We start from the raw sequence: 21135 nt of genomic DNA on the forward strand, positions 1-21135 counted from the left end.
GACGAGGCTAAACAAATAGTACCTCCGAAACCAGAATCCATAGCCCATAACCAAACCAACAAGGAGGGAGGGAGGAGCGAAGAAAACAGCGCCAGAGCGAAGTCGCCTCTCGTTCGCCTGTCTCAACTATAGCAGGGGAACAGATGAGAAGAGTCGAGACGCCTAGCTGCATACTCTAATGAGTGTGACTGGCATACTCTATTCGACTTAAGGCATGTTTGGCAAAGCTCCTGGAGCAACTTCCTGGTTGAAATCAGAGGAAGCTCTGCCAAACAACAGCTTTCAGCTCTCTAAGTGGAATCCGTAGAAGTAATTCTCTGAAATAAACTAGAAGTTAGTGAGCTGAAAAAAATAGCTTTCATTTATTCACTTTCCGTACAAAATCACTTTCTCCATATAATTTATCTAGAGAATCACTAAAGGATCACTTTCAACTACAGAATCACATCTCCTAAGAATCATTCTCCACAAAAAATTGAAATAAGAGAGAACTCTACCAAACAAGTCCTTAATAAAAAAAAGTACTTTCCAAGACGAGTTCAATTTTTCCCGGTTATCATATTATCTCACAAGCTAGTGGTTTAATGCATAACAGAATACCTTTCTGCAACCGATTTTTTTAGTTGTAGGCAGAAAAGGCTAGCTTCTCTGTGAAAATTTTATATGAGGCATCTTGAGGAAAAGCTAATGGATATATAAAAGAAAACGTCTACTAGCCTTTCTATGTTTAGTTTCTTTTCTATTTTTAGAAATGCTGATAAATTCTTAGGAAAAGGTCCCACCCCCCAAAAAAAGTCAATGAGAGAAACTTTATAAGGAAACAGTGTGTGGGAATTGAAGCATCAAATACGATGCTTGTGGGCTTCTTTCTGAAAGAATGAGAATCGTTATTAGTGATTGCTTTTTGTGTGGAACAAATGTGTAACATATAATATGAGCTTTTTCATAGTAACCGATTGCGGTTCGAGCAAGAACTGGTTAGAATGTGGACCTGAAATAGATATTCACCAATTAAGGGGATTATATTTTGCTCCAAATTTAACCTACATCAACCCTTAAAATGCGGGTGGTTTCATTTGAACACTGACCATCACTGGAGCAACTGGTTTACGTATTTACGAGCTGGTTTGCCAACAATTGACCATTCACACTGCACTTCACAACAATGGAAGTACCTTCAAATCAAGTATAGGCGGGTCGAATTGTGAATCTGACCCTGAACGCTACGACTCCCTGTATCATGTTAAATGCAAGCAAAATTTGAGAAACATAGTTCAGAAAGATGTAGAAAACAGGATCTCTTAAGCGCAAGACAAATGGAGTATCATGATTAGTCTCACCTTTGATATGATCCAGGTAAACCCTTTCCATCTCAGCTATAGCCTGAGAGAAGCTCCCTTTTCTCGTCTGCTCACAAGTTGTTAGACACTAAGAAACTGCTCTTAAATTGTTTGGTGGCAGTATGTCAGAGCGCTCTCAAATTCATGCAATAATATTTCAAAAGTTATGCTTCAATCTATGAACATTAGACTTTTCTTAGTGCCTAAGATGAAATAATTAAACTTAATTATATACAGGAAACAAAGTACTGCTGAATCATCAGTGAGGACATCAACTGTTGAAACATGAATTTCAGAAAGATACACAATGGCATATATAAGATAAAAATGAAAACATTCCTCCCTACGATCAGAGTGCCTCGAGGTTCGCAAGCTTTAGCTGCTTATCAACAGTCAAGTAGTCTTTGACTGCAATGCATGTAGAGCGCAGAATACTGGCCAGAAAAGTTGCGATCTCAGCTTCACTTCTATGAATATGATCATTTCCAGTGAGGTCGTCTCCGTGAGCTAATTGTTCTGCCCAAGTGTAAATGCGAGTGGTCAACAACCATAGCCTGTCTGCAACAGAGTTCCCTAAGTCATCCCAAATGCTACTGGAGAGAAAGGAAGGCAGGGTGACGGGCAAGTCACTCAGTACATTTGTCGAATTAACAACGAGAAGCGGCATATAGATGCAGCAGCTACCACATAGCAAGCCAACAAAACGCAACACCTGAAATATTAGAACAAGAAAACTTAAGCATGTTTGAGTTTGCAGGGAAGCAACTTGTGAAAGCATGTTTGAATTTTCCAGTCAAGTCCGACCACACATTCCAACACGACATCTTGAAAAATTACCGTTGAGGGATGAGCTGTAACACAGCCAATATCTAGTGCATCCAGAAGCCACTGCCTTTTGATACTGTTTTCAGCAGAGTATATAGCTGCAGCAATCTCAACAAGGACACCCCACCAGACACCTGAAATAGCATATTCATTAGTTTTTCAAAACAATATACAGTTCACCTAGAAATATCCTAGGATGGGTGAGAATTGAATGGAAGATCAAGGGCTACTCCTAAATCAATGCAAAGGGACGCAGTTACCATCAGTTTTTGTGCACAATATCGCCATCTTTATGTTCCCCAGCTCAGGTGCCGAACCACAACCAGCAGAGCACAATCTTGCTCTGATGATAATCTTTATTGCCACATCAACATATTCTCCTTCAGTGATTAAGGCTGTATTGCGAATCTGACATGAAACATAAACAAAACACTGTGAAGCAACAACAAAAAGGATAACACCTACAAAAACAAACTAGACATACAGAAATATTCATAAACACAGATTTGTGCTGTTGTGAACCTGCAGCATATCACTCAGCCAACTTTTCTGGGCATTGGTAAGACACTTTATAGCAGCAGACCATTCATCCATGAATTCAGGTTGACCGTCATTGCAGAGAGTCATGAGAGGCAACAAGCATTCAATGCATTTTTTAATGAATGAAAAACCACCAGATTCTTCAGAAACAATCTCCACCAGGCACTTGTAAATGCCCTCCCAGAACGACATTCTTATCATGCTTCTCTGTTCAGATGAGTAATTCAAGTACGAAGAGGTGGAGGAATACAAGTATTCAGATAAATCCTCGAACAGTTTCTCCAATCTTGAATCAGAGAAGAGCTTCATTAGGTGAGACAAATGTTGGAGCAAAATAGACTGCACATTTATATCTAATCTCCGAAATCTGAGTATGTCAGTCAGATCATCCAAAAACTGCAGAAGGGGACTGATATGACTAGCATGAGCTAGAGAAAAATATAAGCATGCTTCCCTTAGTAACTTAGGATCATGCTGGTTGGTTGACTTAAGAGGGATCTGTGCCTCAACTTTCATGCACCGCCGTACAATTACCCCCCAGTCTGTAGTTGGCAACCGAGAAGCTTTGGAAAGGCATTTTAAAACTGTTCCAATTGTATTTACTGGCACCGCATCACCAGGCTGTAGATAGTAAAATAAGTCAATAGAAGCGAATTAATTGAATAAGAAGTACTTCTCTAACTCAACAAAATCACAAGGAGTAGGATGATTTGACCATAACACCAAAATGTAAAGTACTTTACTAAATCCATGCACCATAAATTATCTAGAGTTCATAATTTAATATCCACAAACTAAAAAATCAACATGTACAACTGTCTGATGCAGATATTGTTTACAACATATAAAAACATATACAATATTAGATCTTTGCATCAAATCCAATGAAATAACATATAGATATATGAGTATACGTTGGTAGAGATTCTTTGCATGAGTAAAGCACCATCCAGTTCACCCACTGCAGCAGTAAAGGTATGCAACCACACTTGAGTGTGGGAAGGAAAATGAGAAGATTGCTGCAATGCTTGGAGGCACAACTCCTAATGTGCTTTGATGTTTCAAGTTTTACATTTGTGCCTATGTCAGAAAATAATAATACACATTCAAAATGGCAAACTTGTTTTCCTAAATATACAGTTTAGGATATAAAAGTGCATATTCTAGCTTATGTATGTTGAATGAAAGGAATCTTTATTTCTGAATGTTTTCCCAGAAACAAAGATTTAAACTGCATTCGACATACATAAGCTACGGTGTGCACTTCTTTTGTAATGCATTTACCGCACAACCCTATTTTTAACAAATGAGAGCATAGTAGTCATTCTTTTCAAGAAAGATCCAGATCAAACCTTTTCAAGCTTAAGATCACTCAACCAGAGACTTAAGTTCCAAACTAAGCTTTGTTCAGAAAAACATGAAGATTGACTGAGATCACCAGAACTTCTATGAGAACCATTGTCATCGTAAAGAATCTGATTCTTTGACAACCACCTGCTTCTAAGAAATGAAATGGCCCATGCAGCATAATATTGTATGTGCTTATCCTCAGCGTCCTTAGCAAGAAGTAATATTTCCTGAATCATTGATGTTGAAAGAGTCTCACAAACAGGGCTTGTCAGTACAGGACCTCTCACCAAAGATGACTCCTGTGCACATAATGAAATAGATTATTCTAGCAATTATAGAAAATTAAATGTTCGGATGCATGGAAGAGACATACCTCATGTTTGATTTGTGAAGTCATAGGTTTTGAACACATCCCAGTAAGGTCCCCTGCACCTGCACCAAAAGCATTGACTATGCCAAACATGCCTCCCAAATGAACAAGAGGAGGAAAAGGATGGGTATATATATGTCTGAGAGTGTCTAGAAGATTTTTAACACCAATAAATTCCATAGCATGTACCCCGTCATCCAATATACAAGACAGGAAAGATCCAGCACCGATACAGATTGCCATCAATAAATTCTGAAAGATAGTTCCGGAATTATTAAGGTTCAGGACCTCAGAAGCTAAAGAAGTGTAACGATTGAACAGTGCATCCAAGTCGTCATCCAACAACTCCACTCTCTGGCAAAAAGTCACAACAGATGGAAGAGCAAGACATGAGCCCATACATAGTGATACTGAATTTCTTTCATCAAATAATGCAGAGCTTGAATCAACATCCGGTATCCATGATATCAATATGTTCTTGACGTCATTAACAGCTTCATAAGCTCCAAGTCTATACAGAGCAACAGCAGATTTTCCCAGACCAAGAACAAGTCCGGCAACAGCCCAAGGATCATCATCGAAGTTATTGTTATTTTCTTCCATCCCCCCCATGGAGCCTATTCCACAAATACTAAGTTTCTTGAGAGAATAACATGACGATGGACACAGCTGAATTAATGAAGTAACCAAAGTGTGAAGAATGTCTTCAACTGATGCACGCTCATTGAGTTGTGTAGTAGCCTCTATTTCTGAATCGGCAACATTATGTGCTCTGGCTAAAAGACCTTGACAAGCATAACCTAATGCCAGTCCACAAGCTCCTTTTACAAGACAGCTTTTAGTTTTTGTGATAACCTAAATGTGGAAAGGAATAAAACATGATGAGAAACTATTAACAACACAATTTGAAACTTGGAAGTATCCTAAATGTATAAAAAAAATCCAAACTATGAATTAATTTGCATATTGTACCCAATTAGCACAAAATATGAAGGGAGAAGACAATTTTCACAATTAGTCCGGGGCCAGGGCCTTCGGCCCTTTGGGCCCCCATGCTTCGACAAACCCAGCCTTTCAGCAGTAACATCAGAATCCGGATCATATATCAACAATGTATTGCTAGAAGCTAGTGCTGTTAATGTATGTAAGGTGCTAATGAGCTAAGTGCAACAAGATGCTTTCTAAAAATAAGAAATGCAGTAAGGTCTATAAATATCCAATTATGAGAGGAGAGCATGATTTCATACCTCAAGAAGCCCATTAATAACCTGAAACTTGCTCTTTTTGTCCGTGGGATGAAAACAATTGAATATTAGTCCAAGAGAGAGAGCGGCTGACCATTGCTGGTGCTCATGCTCGTATTGAAACAACCATTTTAATAGAAAATCTGATGCAGAAGATATTACTAAATGAGCAGTTGAAGGAACAATCTGGCAATAAGACAAGGTGACACCAATTAAATCAAAATTAGCAAATCATCCCTAAAACACTGAAACAACCATAGGAGCACATCAGTGATTAAGGGCTATAGGCGAGACAAGAAAAAAAAAACCTAAAATGTGCTCACCAGTTTAAGGAGAGATTGATGAAACAGATGGCAGAAAAATCAATTACATCATACTATATAATTCGAAGCAAGTATTTTTTGGGAATGACTAAAATGTTAATAAAGACATCTTACCAAGCACAGTGCTCCAATTACAAGAGCAATGTTAACAGCAACTTGAGGAGTGGATAATGGAACACGATCGCACAGAATCTGCAATCACAATTAGGAAAACATAAGAAAATTAAGCATTAGCATGGTAAGGATTAAGGAAGCTAATGGAGGGGGCAAAGATTAAAAAGGGGGGCAATAGCAAGGAAGATACATATCTAAGTAAAACCCAGATAATATATATATATATATATATATATATATATATATATATATATACATACATATATATATACATATATATATATATATACATACATATATATATACATATATATATATACATACATATATATATATAAGATGCATGAAGTATGTCCTAAATAAACTATATCGTCATGCACGAAAGATATTTGTCCCACTTCACAATTAACATAATCAAAATACTCAGCAGATCATCACTCTTTCAGTTCAGCACCTTGAAGATTGCAATGTTGGAATATACTATCACAAAATATCAGTTCTTTTAAAAACAGGCACATTACGTACCTCAAAACTATGCTCATGTAATGAGAGGGCAGATAAATAATAAACTTGGCTATTTTTTGTTTTTCATCACAGCTATCATCTAAAGTGGAACAAACAAATACAAAAAATGAAAATATGCTAAAGATATATATACCTTAAATATATCGTTAGCGGCTTTTGAAGCTTTGCTCAACTTCAACGACTCTTTAATGTCAAGCAAAGCTACAACTGCTTGCATCCAATTGGAAACAAATGACTTCCATGAATGCAATGCAAGAAGAGCTACCTCTATGTTTCTTGATATATACATAGATTCGGCCATCTCTGCAAATGCTTGCTCATAAGCAGCATGAACTCTAGGCAAATCCTGCTATGAGAATAGTATACATCATATTAGAATAGCAAATAACATAAGAAGAGTTCAGCTTTTCTGAGTGGCGAGCTGTGACTAAGATAAAATAATATCACCAAAGAAACCCAACATTACAGATTAATCACCTTAGATTTCCCTTCATTAACATTAAGTAAGTCCTTTGGAGCAAAATTGAGAGTTAAAAGAGCTGCACCAGGCAATTGATGATGGGCTGTCTTCCCTAAAATTTGAAAACAATAGTCAAATGGAACTTAGAAGATAAAGCTAACACCAGATTGTATTAAAAATCGAACAGTCCAAACTGTGCATTTTTCATATAAAGCATAGGAAAGAACAAGCTAAGTATTTGATTAGAAACATATGCATTGGACAAAATCATAGTTGTTACGGCGATGTGGCGAAGCGCGGCGACCACCACCTTCACACCTTTACAGCGCTTATGGCGCACAGCGTGGCGGCGCTATATACACATTGGCGTGGCGAATACACACATCATAGTATAGGATAGTAGGAAATTATATTGGCAAATGGCAATGTAAATGTAGCTCAAAAGTGATAGTCTAGAATTTTAGGAAATCAAAATAGCAATGTAAATGTAGCACAAAAGACATAGAATTCATCTCTCAAAAGTCATCCATTGCAAACTCATCGAGATCGTTAATTAATTGATTGGTGGGTCTGGTCTGATATGGGCTTAGATGGGCCTGTTCTGATATGGGCCTGGTCTTATATGGGGCTGGTCTGATATGGGCCGTAGATGGGCCACTCTAATCATGCAATTAGTATTAAAGTGAAGGAAATCAGTGAAGTCGACAAGACAATGACACAGAATCCAATCCACCACGATGAGCGGCGGCTGGAAGGCTGCGGTCTCCGATGGCGAGTAGGCGGAGGTGGATGCGCTCCTGCAGGCGGCACAAGACGTTGTGCTGCTGAAGCTCTAGGCCAACTCCCACCTCGTCTCCTCAACCTACATCGCCGCCTCGAGCCCTCTAGCACTCGACGTCGTGGCGCCTGATCCACTGGAGGCCAACCTCACCCGTCGCTTCGACGCACTCAAGTCCCATGCGTTGGCACCGACGAAGCTGGCTGGAGCTGGAGTTGGGAGCAACGGGATGGAGGAGCTGGAGGTGGGTTCGCGGCGCCGAAGGAGGTGGCAAGGCCAGAGAAGAGACTAGGGTGAGGCTGGAGGATCTAGGAGGGGAGTCGTCAGAGGGGGAGGTGGACAAGTGATGTAGTGGGCGATGGACGCCGCTCAACTTGACATCGTCTCGGTGGCGGATGGCGAGGAGCATGGGTAGGCAGACGTCTCGCAGTCTTGGCGGTGGCAGACGCCTTCTCATCGCCACGTGGGCACCACGCCTATATGGTAAACGCCATACGCGATCGCATTGTGGCGTCGGCGCGGCAAGACCCAGATTTCTACGACGCCGATATGGCAAGGAGAAGGCGACGCCATGACAACTATGGGCAGAATATCAAGCATTCAACACTTTGGTTCTTCAAATTACAAAACTAATTAATTTGAGTCCAACTAGATCACTAGCATACCTTTAAACACAGCCTGAGGGAAAACATCCAGTAGCTTCTCAAATTTATGCACTGCAGCTCTTTTATCAGTAGTCACTCTACGACGGTTTCTGTGCGAACAGGGATAGCATTAGTTAAGGATGTCACTAAGAATCTGAATTCAGAAGAAAGTCTTGCAAAAAAAATACTAACAAGTGCTCAAACTTTACGATCTCATCTTGAAAGTTCTCCATGGCCTTGAGAACAGCCAGATTATATTCATTAGTAAAGAACTCATAGTTTTGTTTCCAGAAATCAGGAATAGCATCTTGAATAAGTGAGACCTGTAACGCACTCATTGTTAAACACATCCGATGACCATTTGAAATAGGATTTCTAACCAAACATTAGCAGATAAGCACAAAACATTGAACAAAAAATAGCATAACCTTGTAGTAGGATAAGGAGTGAAAAGCAGTTCCTCTTGCTTTAACCCAGAGAGGTTCAGAATTATTTTTCTTAGATGTTCCAATGCTCCACAATATTCCTATTAGGTTATTAGATATTCCAGAATACGCCTCAGCATCCATCGCTCCCCATCTCAACAGAGCACATAAACTGCCAAAAACAAGAAAACATAGAGAGTAAGAAGCAGATGTCAATACACACCAGAACATTGATGGTATTGATCTACCAGACCAAACACACATTTGCATTTGGTGAAATGTTCTCAGCAATCTTACCTGTGTGCAACAATGGGCTCAACAGAATAATCAAGCAGCTCCTTTGATATAACTTTCCAGGCCGTATAGAAATCTGACATACAAATGAGGAGCTCACTTCAGATGTGTGGTACTGATATGGCTGGGATGTATGGAGCGTACTCACCCTCTCTCAGAGGCTCTAAGCAGCTATTACGGGAAACTATAAGCTTTATTCATCCTTGATCTCTGCCGAACATCCACAGCCTCTTATATAAGGCTGGCGTCTAACCAACTCACAATATTATCTCTCTAGCAAATCTTATCTCTAAACTTTATGAATCTAACTAAACCAATCTTTATCTTTAAACATATCTAATGAATCTAACCGAATAAATCATTATCTCTAAACATATCTTTATCTCTACTTTGAAGCCTGAGCTGAATCCTCTGTGGACGCTGGCCCCTACTTCACCTTAACCCAGCGCCTGTACGTTCGTCCGACAAAAGCATCCACAACAGGTACCGAAAATATGACTTAACCGAAAATTACACCCATACTAGTCTTCAGAAAACATGGTTTATAAGAACATAGTATTTCATACAGGCAATAACTTCCTGATTTTTGGAACATGGTCAGAAACTAAGTAATGAACTGATGGAAAGTCAGAAACTTACCGACCACATCTGCTTCACAGAGATACAAGAGGCTCTCAAGACCAAGAGCTTGAACCACAGAATCACGACTCTCAATACAAAACTATTAGTTAAGTGGCTATATATTAGAAAGCAGACCAAGTAAAGAATAAGAGGTAAGAAGAAAACAATGTAGACAATACTCACCGAGACGGATAATATTAGATCAACACCTCTATCTGGGTTCTGCTTGCAAACATCACGTATTGATGCGGCAATACTTGTGGAAATTTCTCTGTCTGAGATGAAATTGGAAAAATTTTCAGGATCCAGAATTACCTATATTAGAAGCCAAAAGTTAGTGGCAATCTTCTAACATCAATCATAAATTGTCCTCTAATCATACTGATGATCTCCATAGCTTTTCATGAGCATCACAAGAAAAGTCCGAGTTTAACATATCGCAACAGTGATTTCACCATCAATGACAGTTAGCTAAACATCATTGGGAGTCATGCTGTCGTATAAAAAGATCACTCAAATTTAATCTATGACAATAAAGAGTAATATGGAACAATGGACTCTACTGTCCCTGAGGATAGATTGGAAAAGGCCCTTTATTATTAACTCCCTCCATTTCTAAATGCCAATCCATTTCATTGGTATGCATTGCTTTACAATGTAAGTCCACTGAAGAAATCAAGAGTGCAGTCATTGCAATACTTCCACTCACTACCCTACTTTAACAATGTGAAAAAGATGAGTAGCTGTAGTGTGCCATTTAAAAGGGATATGCAAGGTCCAATTTCATTAAATGTTTCTTAGATTTGGTGCCTCCTTGATCTCCATGTATGGTGGCTTTCAACTTATGTTGTGGAATGGAGGAGTACATAACATATTATTCAGCATAGTGGCATTAGCAAATTTCACATTTTTAGTATGCCTCAAAGAAACAGACCAGGCACACAAACTCTAGCGAGAGGTGCATGATTACCTTCTTATCGAGTACATCATGTTTGAAAGCCAAGGAACACAAAGGCAAAAATTTATCAATCTAGCTAGCCAAAAACAGTTTGGGAACTAACATTTTAATAGTTTGTAATTACATTTTGGTAACATCACCTTAGTACTAGTACTGCCAACGTATGAAAGCTCATCGTCATGACAAGATAAGATTTTTATCATCCAGTTGAAAATAGCATTCTTACTTGTAAGTTTGGAAATGCCCAGTCAGTGACAATCCATATCTTGCAGAGCAACCGAACAGCTATAGCATATAGAACCCTGCAGGAAAATCATGTAATATAAGGACAACAGAAGCATGTAATCCAATATGATTTTATTTTTAAAAATAAAAAAAAGAAAGCATCTGCTGATATTATAAACTGATAACTATGCCTAAGCCCAAATGTGATAATCAGAACTCAATCCATAAATGCAACAGCCATAAGCTGGATATTATTCAGCAAAATTACTCACAAATGTAAGTATACATATAAGTAAGAAACTCACAAAATCAAGACAAACCTGCAAGCTAGATGTTGAGAACAAACCAACATTTCAAAATTTACTTCTTTGTGTTAAATATTACAGTAATTGCATAAGATCAGAAATGATATGTTTTCATTGCTTTGGTCACCTGTAAGTTAATGTTCCCAATGGGATTGTGCATAAGATGTATGATTTTCTGATATTTTGGACAGGGTTGCATAACCTGGAGACATCCTAAAGGCTGAAGCTTAGCAAGCACAGATGTGACACGAGGAGCTGGTGATCCTCTGGTGATGTTGGGTTAAAGACTTATCACGACCAAGTTTTTTTCTTTTTCCTAATAAAGAAAGGGTTGCTTTGACTCCTGTTCAAAAATAAGAAGAATGAATAAAAAGAACAGGAGCATGGTAGGGCATCCAAGCTTAAGTTGTTGAACTCAGCTTTTATCACCCTTTTGCCCAAGAAGGTTGATGCTCTGCAAGTGAAAGATTATCGGCTGATAAGTCTTATGCACAGTTTCGCAAAGTTGATTGGAAAACTCCTTGCTAATCGTTTGGCTCCAAGGCTGTCTTGCATGCGGGCGTTGCATTCAAGACAATTTTATCTTGGTCCAGCAGACAGCTCAGTGCTTACATAGGCGGAAGGAACCTCATATTCTACTCAAATTGGATATATCTAAAGCTTTCGATTCGGTTTCTTGGCCATTCTTGCTGCAGGTATTGCAAAGATTGGGTTTTGGTCTCCGTTGGTGCAATCTCATTTGTTGCTTGCTCTCCACTGCCTCCTCTCGGGTGCTCCTCAATGGGGAGCCGGGGGAGATTATCTATCACCAACGTGGGCTTAGGCAAGGGGGTCCCCTCTCCCCTATGCTATTTATTCTTGTCATGGATGTTTTGAACTATTTGGTCGATCGTGCTTGTATTGATGGTCATCTTCAGCCATTGTCAATGCGTGGGCTGCATCACCGCATTTCTCTCTATGCGGATGACATGGTTTTGTTCCTTCGTCCTTTGCCTGAGGATCTAGTCTTGATCAACTTATATTGGAAGCTTTTGGAAATGCTTCTGGGCTCAAGACTAATCTTCTAAAATGCTCGGTAACTCCCATCCAGTGCCATGATGAGGTGCTTTTGACCATTGCAGATCAGCTGCCTTGTGAGGTTAAAAAATTTCCTTGCACATATCTGGGCCTCCCTCTTTCAATAGAAAGCTCCTCAAACCGGAGCTACAGCCGTTGGTCGATAAGGTAGGCGATTATCTGCCAGGTTGGAAGGCCGGATTGATGAACCAGGCTAGCCGGTTGATCATGGTGCAGGTGGTTCTCACTGCCGCACCTATTTATCAGATGATTGCGATGGATCTTCCCAAATGGGTCCTCAAAGCCATTGACAAACGAAGGCGTGGTTTTCTTTGGAAAGGGCAAGAACAAACAAATGGTGGAAATTGTCTAGTTTCTTGGCAACGGGTCTGTCGGCCTATTCAGTTTGGCGGGTTAGGCATCCATGACCTGACCTCTCTTGGCTATGCTCTTCGGATTAGATAGCTTTGGCTGCGTAAAACTGAATCGTCTCGCCCTCGGGCTGGCCTTCATGTCAAAGTTCATCCAAATGCAAAGGCTCTTTTTGATATGGCTGTTGTGTCTTTTGTTGGTGATGGTGAAAACACATTGTTTTGGTCTGATAGGTGGTTGCTTGGCAAAACCATCTCAGAGCTGGCCCCTAATCTTATTTCTCAGGTTCCTCGACGTGTTTTCAATCTTAGGACGATGCAGCAAGGTCTTGATAACAGGAGGTGGGTGATGGACCTCCAAGGAGCCCTTTCGGTCAGTTTTCTTCTGGAATATTTGCAGCTCTGGGATCTAGTCGAGGAACAAAATCTTCAGCAAGGGGTGGATGACCGGCATGTTTGGAAATTGTCTAATTCTGGTGTTTATTCAAGTAAGACTGCATATAATTCTTTCTTTGTTGGTTCTATCAAATTCGCCCCTTGGAGGCGCATTTGGAAGACTTGGGTTCTGCTTCGGTGCAAATTCTTCTTATGGCTGGCAATTCTAAACCGATGTTGGACGGCAGACTGGCTTGCAAGGCATGGCCTTCCACACCCGGCTGCCTGCCTTTTTTGTGATCAGACCGATGAGGACATTCAACACATCTTGGTCTCTTGCGTATTTGCTAGGCATGTGTGGTTCTTCATCTTCCAGCAGTTTGGGCTGCAGAATTTGGCTCCCCAACCTGACACTTCCGTCTTCTCAGGTTGGTGGTACCGTGTGACTAAGTTGGTCGATAAGCAACTTCGAAAGGGCGTCACCTCCTTGATAATCTTGGTAGCCTGGGAGCTGTGGAAACATCGGAACGATTGCATTTTTAACAATGCAGCTCCAAACGTTAACATGCTGGTCAGGACAGTGGCTTGCGAGGGGGAGATTTGGGCTGCAGCTGGTGCTAAAGATCTCCGCATCCTTTTAGCTGGATAGCTCTTGGGTCTTTAAGGGTTGCTCTATTATTGTTGTTGTGTTGAGTTTTTGGGTGGTGCTGTGTGGGTGTTTTGTTGTACGTTGTTCGTTCTCTTCTTCTTAAATGAAATGACATGCAACTCTCCTGCGCGTTCGGAAAAAAAAAAAAAGAACAGGCAATCCATATATGTCAGAACAATACGATTAAGCTCATTAGGACAAGCAAACAAGAGAACAAAAAAAGCTAAGGTTGAGCTCACTCGCGATAATGCTACTAACTTACAGACTTGTGTTCCTTTTAAGCATTGGCGATATCCATTGCAGAGCGAGTGGAAGCACAAAACCATGTGTAGCAAGTGATGGCAATGACTCCAGCAAACTGAGCTGCAAATCGTAATTGGCAAATTCTATGTCAAATATTCTACTCTATTTGCAATTTGCAATGTTGTCTATGTTGCTTTTGCGGTAAAGCCGAAAAAGAATTGTAGTGTACTCCAAAATCAATACGGTTTCCGCACTTTTACATGTAGGTACATCTATTATAAGCACAATCAAGGTTTAAAAATTTAAACAAACATCCCACCTTCTAATCATTGCAATGACTGTGCACAATTTGCGACGTACTTTGGCTTAGATAGTACATGTGCACAATTTGCGACGCACTTTGGTTAATTTTTCTACTTCCTATTAACCATGACCCCTTTTGCAAGTTGAAGTTCAGATCCTATTGTCTTTGCAACCGTGGATTCTCAAATTACAACTAGTGTCCTTAGGATTTTCCATTTGATTAGAAGCTCATCCCATTATCCAATGCATTTTAATTACTCATTTTGAGCATTCAAATACAAAAGAAACATGAACTTGCAGTACTCACCGAGATCTTTGTTGAACAATTACTGTTGCTGTATAGAATCTTGATATAGAAGAGGATAATTACAAACAACGGCATACCCAATCTCGGGTCTGATGCGCCAAGAACGGCCAAAGACTGAGCAGCAGAAGTACCAAGTTTTGGGTGCATTACTAAAACAGATACAACAGAGCTTACTAGCGATGATATTGCTACTGCAAGTAATTAGATGGAGCAACAAGTTAGAGGATTAAATAAAGATTAAAGGCTAGGAAGCATATAAAAGCCACAAGTAAACTCATCAACCTGATGATGTCTTTTTTGAAGACAAGCCATCCAATGTAAGCTTGTCTCTGCGAAGGGCTGTCAGATAGTCATTTATTTGATGTGTCCAATAACTTGCTTCCAGATAGTTTCGAGCAGAATCAGGTGAAACCTTGCTAGCTATGTACTTCATAAAAATGAAGCCTGATGAAGATGGCTGTGGATGGCAAGTGGAAATTAGACAAATTTATATGAGCGCATAGCACACAAGAAATCCAACGCAGGATTTCTGGTGATAGAAGTGAAGTGGATATGGAGCAAACAACGGCTGAACGTACACTCACATACAAGTTTTTTTAAGGGAAAACAGCAGGAGAGATTCCTACTGAACGAACAAGTTTCTTTCTCTTTCAGATACAGACACATGCCCAGAATATCCGTGGACACAGACTCAAAATAGAACAAAGAGAGAAACATGAATAAAGCAATATGAATGTGGAAAACAAATATGACCTTTTACCAATGCCGCATTTGGTACAATCATGTCCAAGGTTCTAACAGCTTGTTTGCATCATGTCCATAGTTCGCCAAACATTTTTTGTGGCAAATGCGGCGTGCCACAATTTCTCGGGTGAATAAATGTTCACCACAATAATAGCAGAATTTGGCAAGAAAATGAGTCATTGACTGTTGAGTCCTGAAGAAAAGAAAGATTGGCACACCAAAAGTGTGGCATCATCTAAACACTCACCACATGAGGTCAAACCTGCCTGCCTAAATTTTGGCAAACTACAGCACTCGACCAAACAGGCCCTAAACAGTAATGGTAACTCGACCAGTCACCCACCAAGGAGTGATCATAGGGTATGATCGAGCCAATTATGCGCTCTAACCGCCAACTGTATGGTAATGGGTAGGGGCGTCCATTCCTTGTATCCGGCCTAGTAGACCCATTTCCAGAACACTGATCATGTCAAACCATAGATTTAGTCACACAATAAACCGAGCAAATATAAGTAGTCAAAGATTGGGTACTCATACTGTGACCTAGGGATTCCCATTTTTCATTTTGTGGTACCTTTAGAGAAAATTAAAATCTGGGTGGATTATTCTATGTTTGGTGATAAGATAACTGATAACTAGAATGGGATCAAAACTTGTGAAGTCTAACATAACACAAATCTTTGCACTCAAATTGCAAAAGTACGGATAGGGAGATAACAAATACTCCAGTATTCGTGAAGACTAAAAATAATATAGAACATTACATTTGAATCGTGAAAGTACCGTAGGGTGTTGCCAGATATACTAGTGATTTGTGAAGTCAAAACAGCATAATATAATGCTTCATACTCAACCTGTGAAAGTATGACAGATTAACCATATCCACATATGGTACACTACAACATCACCATCTGCAATCATTAAGGATGCAAAGTATTGGATTTCCAACCCATGTGATCCGTATCATCTAATGTGATTCCAAACAATTCAACCCACATCATACGCAAGAGAAAACAGTCACAAAACCATTTTTTATCTCTAACAAATGGAGAGAATGAAGCAGAATTATAACAGTACAGAGCAAAAAAAAAAAAAAAAACAAGGATCAAATGTTCACCTGAGACCATAGATGATTTAGAAGTTTAGGAAGAATAAATGCAGGTTTGCTTATGTGGCAAACCATTGAAATATCTTGATGCTCTGATGAATGAGAAGCAGGCAAGTCTAAAACAAGCAGACTGAACCTTGACAAAACATGAGATGCCACTGCTTTCACAGATTTAGATGGAGAAATAGCAAGGTTGATAACTGGCAGAACACAGAGAAGCTCCTCGTTGAGGTGTTGTGTTAGTTCTTTTCTTTCAAGCACTGCAACCATACACATATATGAAACTTCCCGATGATAACACATATCGTATCCCATGACAATGATAACAAAAAGAAGGTTAAATTGACTGTACACTCCCCCAAAAAAGAATTGACCTAAATAATTATAACATCACTTGCTCTGTTTTCAAATACTCTCTGTGTTTCCAAATATAAATAGCCATGGTAGGTTTGTCATCAAAATGTGAAAAGTTACCACTAACAAATAAAATAATGATCTTACTATTTAGCTCTCGAGTGATTTCGTGTTGCTTATCGATCAAATTTGATGTGTCCATCAAATTTGCTTTGAGTTTCATTGATTTTTTCTTGGGCCCACAAGGAACACATACACAAAAACATGAAATGACAAAATATTTTAATGATATGGTTTGACCTTTCACTAGAAATATAGACAGATAGCCTCATAAAATAGTTATTCTTTTCAGGCCACAAGAAAACAGTTTGAAAACAGTATCAGTATATCTGACACAAAAGTACCTCCGTAGTAATAGTTTTTACTACCATATTGTTATAAAAATAAATGGTCAAAATCACAATGAAATTTAAGAAAATAATTTACATTTGAAAAGAAGGGAATATAAGTCCGCATTGTTTTTTATGTCACCACGATACAAGTATGGCGAGTAATTTTGTAAAGCTACATTAGTTAAAATATTGAAGAACTTTTCAACACTGCCTATTTATATCATTTTTTTAATGATGTTTGACAGCACAAATGCCACGGTGACTTATACTTGGAAACAGATTAATGTTAGAGTATGCTGCAAACCCTCTCTGTGGGGAATATTTCATGCAAAACAAAATGCAAAGCACATTGAAATTCTCATCAATTTTAGAGCAGAAGAAGACGATACCCATTCCATGCTGCCCAGTTCACTTCTGGTTCTAAATAGGTTAAAACTATACATGTAAAGAAGGTTATTGATATGAAAGAAAACATGGTAGTTTAAGATAAAGCCAAGTTGGTATTGTCAGAAATAATAAGAGAACCAAGTTCCCAGTGCCTCAAACAATTGAAAATTTAGGTGGAGAGGAATTTTAAACATCTGGGAATGTACCGTTTTCATATTTCCACTCCATCAAAAAGGCCAGAAGTTTCAAGCCAGCTAGCTGTTCATGTTCAAACTCCAGCCCACTGAGAGAGTGAGAAAGAGAACTAAGGACAACAGAAATCTCAGGTAGATAGAATAATCCAAGGTCCTTTTGCACCGAGAATAAATATTTTGATAACCCAAGAACTGTAGAAGTGATTCCCAGAAGTTTTTGATGAAATGAACATTGTGATAGAAGTGTTTCCATCAACTTTGCACTACTTGCTTGAGCATCATATGTTGGCTGTTAAAAGAAGAAAGTTACAGTATATCTATGATGCATTATTCACGCACAGCAATTATATAAGCACTTGAATTCTAGTAATAGCAAGAAAACAAGCAGCCTATACTGGTTAGTTGCCTACATCATCAACGAGTACTAAAACATGGAAGAAGTTCACATGTCAAGTCAACCTCATCAATGAGTAATAAAACATAGAAGTTCACATGTCAAGTCGATCTTAGTGTTTTCACCAAAGAGAAATTCAGAACCACAAGGAAAAAATGATGTGGATGGCTAATGCCTCACAGGAGTTCATTGAGTGGAAAAACTACTAGTCTGCTGGGTACTCCTACAGCAAGGAATCCGCTCATAATAAATACGGAACAGTCTAAACTCCAAATAAATGATGTAAATACACCATGCAGTAGTAAATACATCGGAAATTCATCAAATTTCAGAAAGTATTCGAGTGGAAATCTAAATTTATAAACTAAATTTATAAAACATTCTTGTGCCATACATCAGCATACAACAAATTTGAACAGATAAAGTCAAGTGGAGCAGTATACTGATGGCTATATATGTAGGAAGCAGGCATCAAGTATAAACAAACCCTGCCCAAATGGGACCGTCCAGGAAGGGGATTCCACAAAATTTGCGTATTAAAGTTTTATCAAGTGATAAAGATTCCACTAATGTTCATCCTTGATCCATTTAAACAGATCTAGGTACTAGCACGTAACATCTGAACATCTCGGTGTTAACAAGAAGCAGAACCTGGTATATGTATCATCTGAACATCTCGTTGGCTAATCCGCAGCAATTTGTTACCCCTACATTTCATTGAACAGATTAAGCAAAAGGCAGAGAGTAGTACCATTTGAGCATGAGCTAACTTCCTCAATAACACCACGTAAGCATCCACCAAGCACTCTGCAGAACCAAGCCAGAGCCGCACTTCCTGAAGAAAAGCAAGCATAAGTAATTACAAACGAAGCTAATTCCATTGAGAATCACATAACACACAATGTAACGCACTTCCAATTAGGAAATATAAGCTTCTCGAACCAATTGTCTTCCTACATTTTATTTCGGGCTATAATGTGCTTTGTGTGCTAATCTGGACTAGACAATGGCATTGGCATCATTGAAAAACACAATGCAATCACTTCTGTGATGGAACGCACACCACAACTGTCATCATCAGGACTGCTCGAACACAACACAATACACATCAGTAAGATCCTGTTTGCATAATCCCTCACAGCATTGCAAAGTATAGAGCATCACTGAGAGTCAGATCACAGATATCATACATGCGAGTATGAGTCCACAACACGTACCTCACCATCCCCGCGGCCGAAATGCAGCAAGCTCTCTTCGAGCAACTTCAGCACCGGGATCGCGACACCCGGCTTCCCTGCTGCAGCGCCCGCTGCGGCCAGAGTGCCGATCAAATCTTTCGCAAAGGGAGCGTCCCCTTTCCTCACGACGGCAAACATCAAGAACGGCCTCAGGAAGCCTACCACCCCGTCGAGCCCCTCGGCCACCATCCTGGCCGCCTGCCGCGTAAGCTCCGCGCGCGCGCCGTCGGCTCCCGACGCGAGCGCCTGGACGAAGGGGTGGTCATGGGGCGGGAAGCGGGAGCCGGAGCGGAGGACGCAGGACGCGAGCGCGGTGACGGCCTTGACGAGGCAGGAGGCGAGCCGAGGCGAGGGGGAGGCCGCGAGGGGCGCGAGGAGGAGCGGGAGGGCGAGGCCCGGAGGGAGAAGGTCGGCGCGGGAGGCGGCGAGGCGGGCGAGGGATGCCGCGGCGTGGGCGGCAACGGAGGGGTGGGGCGAGGCTAGGAGGGCAGAGGCGGCGTCGTGGGCCGCGGCGGGGAGTGGCGCGGGCAGGGAGAGGAGGTGGCGGAAGAAGGCCGCGACGGCGTGGCCCTGCAGGGTGGGGTCCGGGACGCGGGTGCGGTCGACGAGGTGGGAGAAAGCCGCCGCGGCGGCGGCGGAGGAGGCCATGGTGGTGCGGTGGCCGGAGACGGAAGTGGCCGAGGACTGGGGAGAACGGGAGAGGGGTTGGTTTTATGGTTTCTGTAGCGTTCCCTACTAGGCCCGTCGGTGGTGATTAAATGGGCCGAAGATTCGAATCGAATGGCCCAACCTGTTGTTTCTCTGTGTCCATGGACTGTTGATGGAGGATCATATATTATATTAAAATTCGTGTTAAAAAATTAAGTCAAAAAATTATAAAATAGATGAAAAAAATTAAAGAATAGATAAATATTAGGTGAGAAAAAACACACTCCCTCTGGTTACAAATATAGGTTGTTTTAGCTTCCTCAACTATTTTCTAAATATAAGTCATTCTCGAATTTTTATACACTTTTTTCTCTTTTATCTCCGTTTTACCCTTGTTTAATAAATGCTATCACTCTCACAAATGAATGAGTTATTTTTTTCAATACAGAATAAATAAAGGGCGATAATGTCATTTAATCTATTTTCTTAATCCTTATATACAAATCTAAAATGACTTATATTTATAATTAGAGAGAGTACTTAGATTAATCATGCGTGGGTAAGGGCAGTGAGATTGTATTTCCCATATTCAAGTCTTGAGCACATCCTGAAAACTGATGATGGGCCTTTCTCACGCTAGATGCCCCGCCCCGTATGCTGCACGAACAACCTCTTCTGGTTTTTGAGCAATATGGCCCATTAAGGTTCTGTTTGGAAGCCCATGTTCCTGCAGGGATCCCGGGTCACCCGGCCCAATTCTTTCCGGCCCATTTGTGCATGGGGTTAGAAACTTAGAACGGAGCACTGTGTCCAACTCAAATTGCAGCCAACTCATATTTTCATATACAAGGCCCGGGAATGCCTCTACATGAGAGAAGTGCTGAAGTATCTGTGAATTGCACATCTTCTTCTCTCAGCAGAATACATTAGTTGGTGTATGCAACTCAATACATTGCGCCGCCTCAGTGTCATGATCTGCCCTGCCCGTTTAGTGATCGGTGTGTACTGAGTAGCATTTTTTGCGAGGTTTT

At 40.3% G+C, this 21135-nt stretch overlaps 1 protein-coding gene across 3 annotated transcripts; it reads right to left on the reverse strand.

Moving 5' to 3' along the window:
• Positions 1 to 1463: 1463 nt before the first annotated feature.
• LOC133897166 (protein RST1) lies at positions 1464 to 20184 on the reverse strand. 3 transcript variants are annotated; one of them, XM_062337801.1, is made up of 25 exons: positions 19436 to 20184; positions 18970 to 19053; positions 17837 to 18113; positions 16507 to 16757; positions 14928 to 15102; positions 14646 to 14836; positions 14055 to 14155; positions 11038 to 11113; positions 10037 to 10168; positions 9872 to 9953; positions 9236 to 9308; positions 8942 to 9110; positions 8706 to 8836; positions 8535 to 8623; positions 7109 to 7203; positions 6765 to 6980; positions 6107 to 6184; positions 5673 to 5855; positions 4429 to 5280; positions 4058 to 4354; positions 2688 to 3326; positions 2426 to 2573; positions 2178 to 2299; positions 1978 to 2052; positions 1740 to 1898 (listed from the first exon to the last, which is right to left on the reverse strand). In XM_062337801.1, exons 1-25 carry the CDS (start codon positions 20102 to 20104, stop codon positions 1881 to 1883), a joined length of 5223 nt encoding a protein of 1740 aa, XP_062193785.1. In that variant the 5' UTR covers positions 20105 to 20184; the 3' UTR covers positions 1740 to 1880. The 3 variants fall into 3 exon arrangements, with proteins under 3 accessions (XP_062193776.1, XP_062193768.1, XP_062193785.1); XM_062337792.1 differs by having other exon boundaries at positions 1464 to 2052; positions 6765 to 6977; positions 19436 to 20183; XM_062337784.1 differs by having other exon boundaries at positions 1464 to 2052; positions 19436 to 20183.
• Positions 20185 to 21135: the final 951 nt, after the last annotated feature.

The sequence above is a fragment of the Phragmites australis genome, chromosome 2 (genome assembly GCF_958298935.1).
Source record: "Phragmites australis chromosome 2, lpPhrAust1.1, whole genome shotgun sequence".
In the NCBI taxonomy this organism is placed as follows: domain Eukaryota; kingdom Viridiplantae; phylum Streptophyta; class Magnoliopsida; order Poales; family Poaceae; genus Phragmites; species Phragmites australis.

What these genes read in the sequence shown, in the direction of transcription:
- LOC133897166 (XM_062337784.1), bottom strand. Translation starts at nt 20,104, where the DNA reads ATGGCCTCCTCCGCCGCCGCCGCGGCGGCTTTCTCCCACCTCGTCGAC. An exon ending in TAAATCATCTATGGTCTCAG is followed by an intron (nt 15,103 to 16,506) that starts GTGAACATTTGA and finishes TGCCATCCACAG; the next exon opens with CCATCTTCATCAGGCTTCAT. An exon ending in GAGCCCATTGTTGCACACAG is followed by an intron (nt 9,111 to 9,235) that starts GTAAGATTGCTG and finishes TGTTTTTGGCAG; the next exon opens with TTTATGTGCTCTGTTGAGAT.